This window comes from Chelonus insularis, unplaced genomic scaffold (assembly GCF_013357705.1).
Source record: "Chelonus insularis isolate UGA/USDA-ARS -01 unplaced genomic scaffold, ASM1335770v1 contig_35_pilon, whole genome shotgun sequence".
NCBI classification, from domain to species: Eukaryota; Metazoa; Arthropoda; class Insecta; order Hymenoptera; family Braconidae; genus Chelonus; species Chelonus insularis.
This window is the reverse complement of record NW_023276524.1, coordinates 526198-538590: the sequence shown is the minus strand read 5'-3', so window position 1 is coordinate 538590 and position 12393 is coordinate 526198. Positions and strand designations below refer to the sequence as shown.

At 27.5% G+C, this 12393-nt stretch overlaps 1 protein-coding gene across 2 annotated transcripts in view; it reads left to right on the top strand.

Annotated features, from left to right (window-relative positions):
- The window catches only part of Kank (kank), a 38449-nt gene that overhangs the window by 8747 nt on the left and 17309 nt on the right, over window positions 1-12393 (top strand). Inside the window, exons 1-4 of one of the 2 annotated variants that reach the window (XM_035083542.1) lie at window positions 6911-7162; window positions 9928-10018; window positions 11384-11586; window positions 11714-11957. In XM_035083542.1, the coding sequence (XP_034939433.1) occupies window positions 9976-10018; window positions 11384-11586; window positions 11714-11957 (490 nt within the window). In that variant the 5' untranslated portion in view covers window positions 6911-7162; window positions 9928-9975. Of the gene's footprint in view, window positions 1-6910; window positions 7163-9927; window positions 10019-11383; window positions 11587-11713; window positions 11958-12393 lie in introns of those variants that run through there. The other variant, XM_035083541.1, reaches the window with a different exon arrangement.

Here is a 12393-nt window from a genome sequence, read left to right as displayed (position 1 = left end):
GTGCTGATCGTTTTAAATGAATCAGAACAAAAGGTTCTATCACTGTCATTTAGAAATTAACTGTTGAAGTTTTTTAAAGTAACTGAGCTGGACATAAAAAGTTTCCAACAAAAAGTATCACTTTTTTGTCTCCAAATAAGAAAGAAATACAAATTTTTCTTAAACTTTTAGTAAAATATATTTGTTGTTATTTATTTTTATATATGAAATCGAATTCTATATCTGTCTTTATTATGTCAAATAGCTGTCATTAATCTTTTCAACTAAGTAAATCTGAAAATTGAATTAGAAAAAAAAGTAATTTTTTAAATGAATTTTTTACTTTGATATTTAATCCATTAGTTCGTTGATAGAATAACTTACCATATTTAAGTATGCAAATTTATGTTCTTATCGAATGATGACGAATTTCAGCTGATTAGGGAATTTATTAAATTATTTTTTTTTTTAGCTGATATTTTCTCTAGTATTATTACCTCATTTCAACTTAAATTTACATCATTCAACATCAACAATATTTTCTTTATTGCACCAACATCATTTACTATAAAAAAAATTGTTGGAAATGAAACAAAAAAAATAAACTAGTTCACTTTGTCAATAAAGTAAATTATTATAAATCCGTTTTTAACATAAAATTAATTCATTTCATAGATATAAAGTTTCTTGATAAATATTAAGACAATAAAATATTGATTGATTAATTTTGGTAACAAGATTCAATTCATGGAATAAATAAAAAAATTTCTTGCATAAAATTTAACGAAATTATTAAAAAAAAAGTAAAGATTCGATAAAAAAAAGACTGTGGAGGATTAAAATTTGTTAACGGTTGTCTTATAAACATGTTTATGGTCGGCGACATACGTGGGTTATGTTTAATGCGGTTTTTTGCCTTACTTAACGACTTATAATATATAATATGTATAAATTTACACGCATGAAAATTAAGGAGTTTCAAAGCCCCCTGGCAGCTCTAGTTTTCTTGCGGTATAATATGTATAAGTAAACGTGAATGATTTAAATAAAACGATTGCAAGATAAAATTATACCAAACTATATTATTAGTTATGGACCATGCATCTATAAACAGGTGCTTGGACTATTCGAATTATATTTATATATATATATATAGTTTAATAACGATATGATTCAAGCACAAGTATAGTTGATTGAGATTTTCTATCTATCTAAAATATTTTTGCATTAACGGTCGATTACTTATTTAACATTTATAAAATCATGTAGAGATAGAATATACGATGTTTTAAATTAAAAAGATGAATTATTGATGTTTTAAGTAACTGTCAAGACATAAGAAACCTTGAGAAAAAAGTCGTGTACACGTTTTATGCTTCAGAGTATGTGTAAAGTTTTATGTGTACTACCGCGCGACAAATAAAACGCCTTCATCTTTACTTTATGGCTTCAGGCTCCGTTGCATCAGGCCCCAAGTCCAGGGGCCTTCACAATGTGAAGTAACTTATACCAGTGAGAAAAATCTTTGAAATTCGAGATGTCTATAATAATGTAATTGGTACTAAAAATAAATTATTGAATTTGATCCAAAATTCGAAATAATTTCTATTGATTTATTTACTCCAAAAATATATTACAATTTAAATTTTTATTTAAAGATAATCTGATTATTAAGATTTAAATAATTCAGTAAAAATTTAAATAATCATGTTTTTTTAGATACATTATCATGAGATTAGAGGAAAGATGATTTTTATAATCAATGTTAATTACAGTTAATCGCTTTCAGAGAATGTTCATTGCATAAATAAGTTATTAATATGCTTTTTTTTATCTTCAGTGGAAATATTTCAACATTGAAAAAAACTTTTTTGGAATAATAATAAATGATAATTTTTTATAAAAAAGTGAAATTTGGTGATTTAATAAAAATGATATGATATAAGATTGTATTAATCAATTAGTTTAAAAAATGAACAAAATTTATTCATCAAGTATGGCTTCAGATAAAGATCTCTTTTGCTTTAAAATATTTTTTACACTTCACCAATTTAAGAATGGACTCCCAGTACGCCCAAGTCGGCAAGGCCCTTTTATCTTAAAACTGGGACTTCGATCCATGTATGGTAACCCGTCAAAACTAATTTAAGAAAAGGAAAAAGCTGTTGACAATAGTCTGATAGCAACAACGTCATTTATTTATTACTAATTTTAAAAATAATCCCTTACAAAATATACTCTAAAAATTATCCAAAACTCTTTAAAACCATCCATTATTTCAATAATTAAATCCAATATCATGATGTAATCATAATTTCAATAATAAAGTTTGATTGAATGTGATTATTGTTATTATTATAAGCATATTAAATTAATTAAACCTGGCAGTTTCTTCAGAGCAATAACTATTCCAGCTGGATTTTTTTTAGCTTTTTTATGACTTCAAGCGGAATAAGAAGAGAAAGAATATTCTTAAACACCTATAGACTTTCTTGGACTTCATTCTTTCTTAGAGCACAAGGTCACTGCCTCCACGCATTTTTCTCTTAGCGCCGAGGAAGAATACATGCTTTGTGGTATCGAGTGTCATTGTAATATTTTAAACAAGCACGACTTTTCTTTACATGTGATGTAACATGAATTGTTCATTCACTTTTTTTGCTTCCCATTCATTTAGCCTCTTTTATACTTAATTCATCAATTACTCTAGAAGCAAAACCACTTATATCATTAGAACATCCGTCAGTATTGGCTATTTTCTGCACTATTATTTTTTTTCGCTTCATTAATAATTAATTTTTTTTTTGTAATGTTATAGTTGATTAATTTCCTGATTATTCGACTTTAAATTCTACCATTAGTTACACATTTGTATATTACGACATCAAAATTAATCGCAGGTGTATCATTATCGCATGGATGAGCAAGGCAAATGGCTATTGTTATGAGCTATGTAATTTAGTTGAGGCTTAACTACTGATTATAACTCAATAATTGATATTAATTAGGATCCTCAAGACCTATGCATAGATCAAAAGAACCACTCATTTACTTGCAATCCACGATAAATTGATACAATCCGGTACTTTTACTTTTTTTTTATTGCATGTCATGAATTTTAATTTTTAATTGGAATGCTAAAAACAAATACACTTTTACTAAATTTTTAGTTAAAAAAATCCTGAAGATTCTGATATGTTATATATTTATTTAGAAATATAAACTTAGATTCAATATATTCAAAAATAAAAATCAAATTTAAGTGTGATGTAACTTACATTAAATGTCGATTTCTAGTCATAAATGAATAGATCTTCCAAGATGAAGTGAAATGAAGAAACATGAAGGAAACTTCATAACTCATATAATAAATCTGTCTGCTAAATTGTGAAATTAGTAATAAAAATATAATTATTAACATCAAATCTCTCTAAAAATTTAAATACAAAAAGATGGAAGTTGATTAAATGTAGAAGTTATTCAAATACCATTTGTCAAAACAACTCCAGTTGCTATCAATTGTCATGAATTGAATAAATCATCATTTGTCAAAAAATAGATTCAGTATATTAGAAAGTTCACTAGCTAAGTCGTTGAATTGTGAAAATACAAGTTTCTATTTTTATCTTGTTAAATAAACAATTTAGCAACTGGAAAGTAATTTGGTAAACCTTCTTACATTTATATAACATTTCATTTTTACTATTGATTTTCATAACTATCGATTGGAAAAGACGCAAACTGAAACTCATAACTTTCACTAAAAAACTCTGTTTTCAAATAATTTTCAATAATATTATTTTATCTTCATCAAAACAATGGATTTTATTAATAAATATTCACAACACTCTAGGATTTCAATCATCTCAGTCAGATCAATAATTCTCCAGTGTTGATTGATAATATTGAAGACTGGTTCATCATCAGACTCTCGTCTGATCGTCAAATTTGGCTCTTTGGATCTTGATGATTCTTGATAGGATTACTCAGGGGATTGATTAACTTGATGCTGCTCATGATTTATCATTCTAGTTATCCAAGTAATTTCCAATTATAGTATTTAAAAAATCTACTATAGATATATTTGAAAGTCATTGATTTATTTGAAGCTCATAAACAAGTTTTGAACAAGATTGCCTGACCAAGTTTCAGAATAGCACTTCAAGACTTTGCCATTTGATTTGTTGTACTTCACTATCAATTTGTATTGAATAATTTTCTTCAATCAAACTATCAGTTATTTTAATCCAAAATTATTTTTCTGAATTTCTACAGTTGATTGACTTCACTTGATGCTTATTCTTAGTAAAGCTTTTATTAAAACTGTGGATGAATTGCTTTTTATTATGACATTCACTTCTTAGTGTTCCATTTCGTTGCTTTCTGATACTCAATCTCACATTTTAAAATCCCTTAAATCGAGTGTTTTGTATTTATTTTTGAATTCTAAGAAAACCATCATCGGTTCTTTGTTGACATGCACTTTCATTGCTGGATTAAAAGCTAAATGAGTACATGTATAAAAATTACCACAAAGAATGAAAACATGGAAATCAGAGACTAAACAATTGTAGATAGAGAAGAATAATCTAGAGAAGAGTATGAAGCAGGAAAATTCAACATCAGTATATTTTCCTTGTCGAGAAGTCTTGGCACTCGTTGGTGATGCCAAAAGAGAAATTTTAATGAGTCGTGGAGGCACAAAAATAGGAGAAGGAAAAATAAAAGATGAAAAATAGAGAATGAAATGAACAAGTGAGAAAAAGGGCCGACTCGTCATTCTTGTATATAGCCTATTTTTTTAAGGGGACCAAGCAAATAAAGAAATTTCAAAGAAAAAATAAATTGCGAATCAAAAGAAGTCGTAATTCATTTTTACAGCTTCAAATTCACACACTCTTATGGTTTACCTTCTTTACAAATATTTTTTTTTTCATTTTTATGTCTTCACTAAAATGATTTCGTAAATTGACTCTTAACCTTTTTAAAACCCCTTTAATATTTGACAACCCTTCGATCCTATAAATATCACATTGAATATCCGAAGATTGGAAAAGATATAAAATGCAGTGGAGACTTTAATTTTCAACAATAAATATTTTTTGGGTCTCTTGAAGTTTTCCAACCCGGAAACGATAAAAACATCTTTAATATTTCTTTCTTATTAGATATTTTTGTCACATTCCTATATACATATACATATCATAGAAAGCAAGAATAGTTTGAGAATGAAAGAAAGATGGGAGTGAAATAGAGATAAACACAGGAAACATATGAGCGAAAGAAGAAGAATATGATCTTCGAGGTGTCAAAAAGACTGACGAATTCTTTTAACTAAATATACCATGGACATTTTCATAGTTATATGACTAGAACTCCAGAGTAAATTTGGAGTTAATAATAAACCATGATAGAGAAGGGTTACTATTTAATGAATTTTATTTGACTACCAATTGAAAAAAAAATATTTGATGTTCAATTTGAATCTTTTATTTACTTATCTAAGGTGGTTCTTGTTACTTTAGGTGATAATTAACATTAATATGCTAGTCACAAATAATGTTTACGTGTGTTCTTCACGGTTTTGTATGCTTTTAGCAACTTCAAAGTTGCCCGAAGTTTTAAAAGGCTTTTAAAACTTCCAAGTAAAAGACTATTGTGCAGAATAATGGAGTATTAGATTTTCAAGTATTCATGCTCATTCTTCCATTATTTATCGATTCAATTATATTATTTTTAAATAATTACTAACAACTGGAGCATAATTTTTGTTTTTCCAGTTCAACAAAAATATTAGTGACAGTTTTTTTAAAATGAAAATTACAATTCGATTACCTCAGTCAACTTTTAACATCCTGTTGTGAGTAATTGATAAATCAGGTAAATCAAATCATGTTGAATGAAAAAAATGGAGTTATCTATTACGTTTTTCTGAAGATTAATAATTTTATTAGTTTTTCTTACAATGTAAGATAGGTAATAAAAAAAAAGAGATAATTATGTTTACTTATCAGAAATTAGTATGATTGTTATCATTATTTTAAATAGACTCATGGTGTATTATTTATATTTTTGTAGCAGTTATCTATTAAAACAATTAAGTGCTCACGATTGGAGGTGATCTCAATTCAAACATGATTATGACCTTTTTATAGAGAAAGTTACTCAATGAAAATTGAGAAATTTTTTGAAAATTTATTTCCTCTAATTTTTTAAAAAATTAATTGAGGAAATACCAGAATAGTTTTATTATATGATTTTTCAGTAAGATAAAAAAATATCAAAGAAACCGAAAACATATTTAACTATTGCTAAATTTTTAATTTTATTAGAATTGTTATGATAATTCTAAAAGTATTTCTTTGTATATTTTGCAAATTTTCCTCTGTCATTCTTTTTAATTTAATATTCACATAGAGAAAAAAACCAATGCGTCGATTGTGATGAAAAACATTGCATGATAATTTTGCAAAATAAAAAATAACCTACAATTTCATTTAATCAAAGACTATTTTATTTATTAATAGTTTCTAATGTCATCATAACTCTTAAGCATGGGAAGAAAAAAATACAGAAAAATAATTAGAATAAATAATGGGATTGAATTGAAAATAAAAACAGTAACATAAATCATTTAATCAGCGATTACTGTTGATCGAAGTAATTAAATAACTTCCTAAGTGACTCAGCTTAAGTATAATTAAAATATTTAAATATAAATTAGGTAGAAAAGATTCATTATCCATGAATCCATGAAATAATATTTTATCCAAAAGATTATAATGCAGAGTTTATTGTTAACCGCACTTATCTCCCTGTATTCTTATCAACTTATCACAATCCTCCTAAGAATATTGAATCTATTGATACGCAACACTTGTGATTACAAGTCTAACGATCACTTTATGTTCAGTTGTCTTGATATATCCCATCGACCAGCATACTAATTGATATTCTCAGTCTTATAATAGCAAACTCGTGTCTACCCTAACTCGTGAAAAAAAGTTCCAACTCTCTCGTTTGGCTTTTAAACTCGCCGACGTCTTTTTCATTGTCAGAACAAAGTCCTAGAGAACCAGGCCATGGTTTTCCGTTCGTCACGACGTTGTATTTACTTTCCATTCGATAGAGCCGCTCTTCTGACGACATAAACGACGGTGACACGTTCAAGGAGCTGATATACGTGAGTCGATTGTAACTAACTGGATACTTTGTCGGGGGATAAGTTTTGAGATGATGAGAGAGCTAGTTAAAGACTTGTGTTTAACAGTAACCCGTTACTCAATTTGTTATATACAGATACTACGTGACTCTTGTTTTATTTCTGTACACGGGAATTTCGCCGCTGATTGTGAGAACGATCCCGATAAACATCTCCATAATAGTTAGCACATGCAAATATTTATGATGTTGTTATTTGTTGGGAAAATAAATTTATTGACTTTTTCTGAAGGGATAAATTATTCAATTATTTTACAGTTATTATTCATAGGGTTGGTTTGTAATAATAACATTTATAAAGTGAAGAAATATATATATTTTTTTTAGATAACAATGATAATTTTTTTTTTGTTTTGAGAATAATGTGGAGTAACTCATTACCGACCACATTCCTAATTATCCGACTGTTGGAATTTTCTAAAAAACTTGTTGTAAACTACAATGAAAGGAAACAAAGTAGTTTCTTTAGGAATGAATTCTTTATGAACTAGTTCTACTTTTTTAGAGCCTCTAATAGTTTGTTTTGCATAAAAATTTGCACTGAAGAAATTAAATATAATTAGGAAAGTATTCAAACATAAACTTTGCATGTTACTCTAAGCTAAAGAAAAATTATTTGTTCAAACACAAAAAAGAGCTTTAGAGTTAGGAGTAATTTTTTTTTTTTTTTAAATTGCCCTTTAATTATTACAACTTATCTTTAATCTGTTTAAGTTGACCTTTTTATTTCATGTTGACCTTAAAAAAGGCTTAATCTAGATAGAAACATTCATTCTTAGACCATGTTTATGCTTCTTACAAAACACTGCACTTTGTTACAAGCATTTTTATCAAGGAGTGATTTATTTTACTCCACTCAGACTATTTTTCACCCTGACTTTCTCTTCATCGAGTGTGAAATTCATCAGGATTTGTTCCATTGAACTAAGAATCTAAAGAATGCATGCTCGACAATATAAAACAATTGATGAATTGATTTTTACAGAAAAAATTAACACTTTCATTAGACCTGAAATCCGGGATACGAAATTAGACACTGCGGGACATAGTGTAGAAAATACTGCGAGGGTTGTATAGTTGAGGATGATGATTAAATACACCAAAGTGTAATATAAGAAGTAGGAAGGACAACTTTTGAAATGGGGGAACATGTGTGACATTTAATGCTTTTGACAATTAAAAAATTGTCCCTCAGAGTAATTGCTCGAGTTCTTCAGCTAATTGAAAGCATCTAGAACTACATTTTACATATCTTTTCATGTAGAAAAATAAACCGTGAGACATTGAAAAATTGCTAATGATTTATTTTACTTAAATGCTAGATTTTGAATCTTTTTTGCAACGTTGGTGGCTTTAAAAAAATTTCAACTATCCTATCAAGTTCAATAATAAATTTGTATAATTGTTTTTGTTTAAACAATTCGAAAAAATTTATTTAATTAAAACATTTATTTAATGATAGAAAATAAGTATTCTATATAAATAATTATAATTATTATAATTATATTAGTATACTTACATTAAAATTATTTATTTATCAAATGTTATTATTAACTTCCCATTAGGAAGTTATTGTAATGGGGTCGATTGTTAAAATTCATAATTTTATTATATTTTTACGTTTTGGAACATTTGAAAGCATATTAGAAGGTTTAAACATGGATGTATGTATGTATGTATGTACGTGTATATGTGCATGAGTGTGATGCATATCCAAGTGCGTTATTCTTGTAGACACTTTTAACACGCTAAGCGTCTTCAATATTGAATGCCGTAAACAAACTATAAATTTTAACACACTATGAAATGTATAAAAAGTGTCTACCAATGATGTATAATTGGTATGTGGACATTTTACATTAAACACGTTATATGTGTATTATTTTAACACGTTTATGAAATCTTGAGATTTAAAATGTGCGTATGTTAAATTTTTTTTCGTTTTCGATATTTCGAGATCCACTGGAGATATCGACTTCGGACTAATTTCATTTTAAAGATAATATAGTAGAGAAGATTTGGAAAAAGTTTTAGCGAATTCGGTTCAGGTGTTTTTAATAAAAAAAAGAGAGTAAAATAAATTGAGTATACTCAATTTTGAAGAAGACATTTGAAATAGATTCCACTCATTAGATGAATAAAATTATTGAAAACTGAGGTCAACATAATACGTTTATTAATAACTTCATATAAATCTAAACGATTATGCATTGTTTATAGAAATTTAAATTTGTTATGAACAATTAAAAATAGTTTGCATTTATTAAATCGTCATTACGATGATTATATTTAATAAATATCAATAAAATATTGTTATAAATAACTTGATGTGATTAAACAATTTAAATTGTTTATAACAATAGTAATTTTTTATAAACAAAAAAACTAAAAGATGAAAAAATTACAGATTTAAATTCATGGGTTCGTCGTCAGGGCACAAACTAAGCCCAGACTCTTTTTTACTAATATTGTAGTATAGAAAAATAAGAAATAAGATAAAATAATTTCTAGACTTGAGCAAAGAGTTTATTAATTTACGTAGCTTTCTTGTAATTGAAGTAACACATCTAAAGATGAAATTATGAGGTAATTGCTGGTATAATTCAATTATTAAAAGAAAATGAGATGAAAGACGATTTTATTGACAACGTTAAGTGTTATACAAATGACATTTAAACTTCAAAGGTCTGAGTTGATGATATAAATGTCGGATAATTAATGTTACAGGAAACAAGGGATGAACTGATAAAAGAAGAAGCGTGAGACCCTGAAGAAATGGCGCTGACCGTATCCTCGCCCCGCGTTTTCAACGGAAACGGTGAATGACTGAAACTAATTTTATTTTCAACTAACTTTTTCCTCATTTCAGTTTATATATTTAAACCATAAAATCATTTACGCAATTCCTTTTGTTCAGTCTTCAAAAATACCGTATTATAATTACATTTAAATTCATTTAATTTACAATAAATAATTGTGAAAGAAAACAATGCAATCAGGAAACATGAATTGAAGAATTCATTAGTGAAATCTAATTTTGATCTAATTTTGATTTACATATTCTTGGATGGATTTGAGAGGGAAAAATGCTGCTAGAATGATGATGGAGTGGCAATAAATTAGGAAAATCTGGTAAAAAAAAATTAAATAAAGGATGTAATAAGAGTAATAAGAAATGCATGTTACTCGCAAACCGTGACGCGCAAACGAACATCTTCGTGCTCGGCTAACGAACTTTCCTAGTGGATTATTATTATACCATCTTAAGCTGGACACTAGCCAACGGTTACAGCATATTTTGCTTTATTACGCACCCCCGATGGTCGTTAACCTCCAAAGATGTGCATAGAAAATTCAAAACAATACACTTTTTATATTGATGCACATATTTATTGCTTTATGGAAATTATTCATTGTCAATGCAGGATTTCTTTACTTATAAAGCTTTTCTAATCATTCTTTCCACGTTCATGCTATTAATTTTATTCTTATCGAGCAACAAAGGACATGTTATCAGTCAATTTTGTTTTTATGACTCTTTTAATGATGAATAGAATAATTTCAACAAAGAACAATCTTTTTCAGTCGTTGGAAACAATTCTGGTAATTTGTTAGAATTTTTTATGTAACAAAGAAAATTATTCCAAGTGAAGTAACAAAAGAATGTCACAGTATTTACTTGTTGTGTTTGAAGATTTTCAATTAGTTAGTTATTGAATAATTGATTTGTGAATAATTTTAGCAATTTAGGTATTAAAGACAGTTTAATTGAGTGTTAAGGACTTTTTATTTAGTCATAAACACTAGAGTAAAAAACAGATGTATTCACTTTAATAAATTGATGGTTTATTTTAAGCATTATGATGAAGTTGACGTATAGAAGTAGCATTAGTGATCGCTAGACTTCTTCCAGACATTCATGAAAATTTGGATATTTATAGTGGTATTAAATTAATAATTCAGATACATCTCTCCATCATCAGTGTCTTTAAAATTAATCTAATTTCTTATTTACACAAAAAAACATTTTCTCTTCTTCAACTCTTGTTAAATGATTGCTAATAATTGTTTTCTTACATTCTTGTTTAATTATTTATTGATAAATTTTTACTGAAATATCATTCTCGCTAAATTTCTAATAAAAGTATTGATTTTGACAACTAATTTTGATTATAAATTGTAGTGGGAAAGCAGGCTTACAATACTAGCTCCCCAAATTCAGGATCAAAATGTCTGTGTTGTCCTTATGGATACCATATTGACTTGGATTTTGTGGAATATTGTGAAGCCGTTGCTGCCGGAAATACCGACAAAAACAGTATCGAGAGAAGGAAAAAACGAGAAAAACGACGACAATGTCAGTCAATGGAAATATTGCTAGGATTGGTACGAATTTTTTTGATTAATTTTGCAATTTCAATTTTTTTGCATGATATTAAAGATTTTTATGTTATTAAAAAATGGCATAAAGTTAATTGTAAGTAAATTATGAAACTTACTGATGTTATTGCAGGTGAGTCCAACAATCAGCGGAAGCGAGCACGAGATATCGGGAAAATCACAAGAACCCGCAGCAGTCACGAACGGAGTAACGACCTTACCGAGGTCAGGTCATGTTACCATCAGATCTGGAGGTAACAATCAGCCGTCAGCGGCCCTGGACTTGAGTGACGTCGTCGGTGATTTCGAAGCCACTCTCCAACGTTTATCTAAACCATCAAAGAATCATCATGAACGAAAGAATCAGACTGAAACAAGTAAGTCATGTCGTCATAAATTTTTTATGATTTCCTTAAATTAAAAAGAAAAAAAAGCTGAATAAAGAAAAAGCTTACATTTCTAACAATATTATTAAACAATTTATCTTAGTAACAGCAATTGGTAAACAATTATTTATTAAAAATAATAATGAACAGTTCGATTAAATTTTTATTAAAGTTTTTACTCCAATAAAAATTTTAAATCACTCAAAATTTGTATTTAAATAAAAGCATTAAAAATAAACATCACTGCAAATCTCAAATTTGGAAGTGTTTTATTTTAATGCATTTCAAGTGTTATATAATGACATCACCTATTTGATTAACATTGTAGTCACTTTTTAAACACTTCCAAGTACATTAAAAGTGACTATAATGTTAATCAAATGGGTGACGTCATTTTAAAACACTTTAAGTGCGTTAAAATACAATA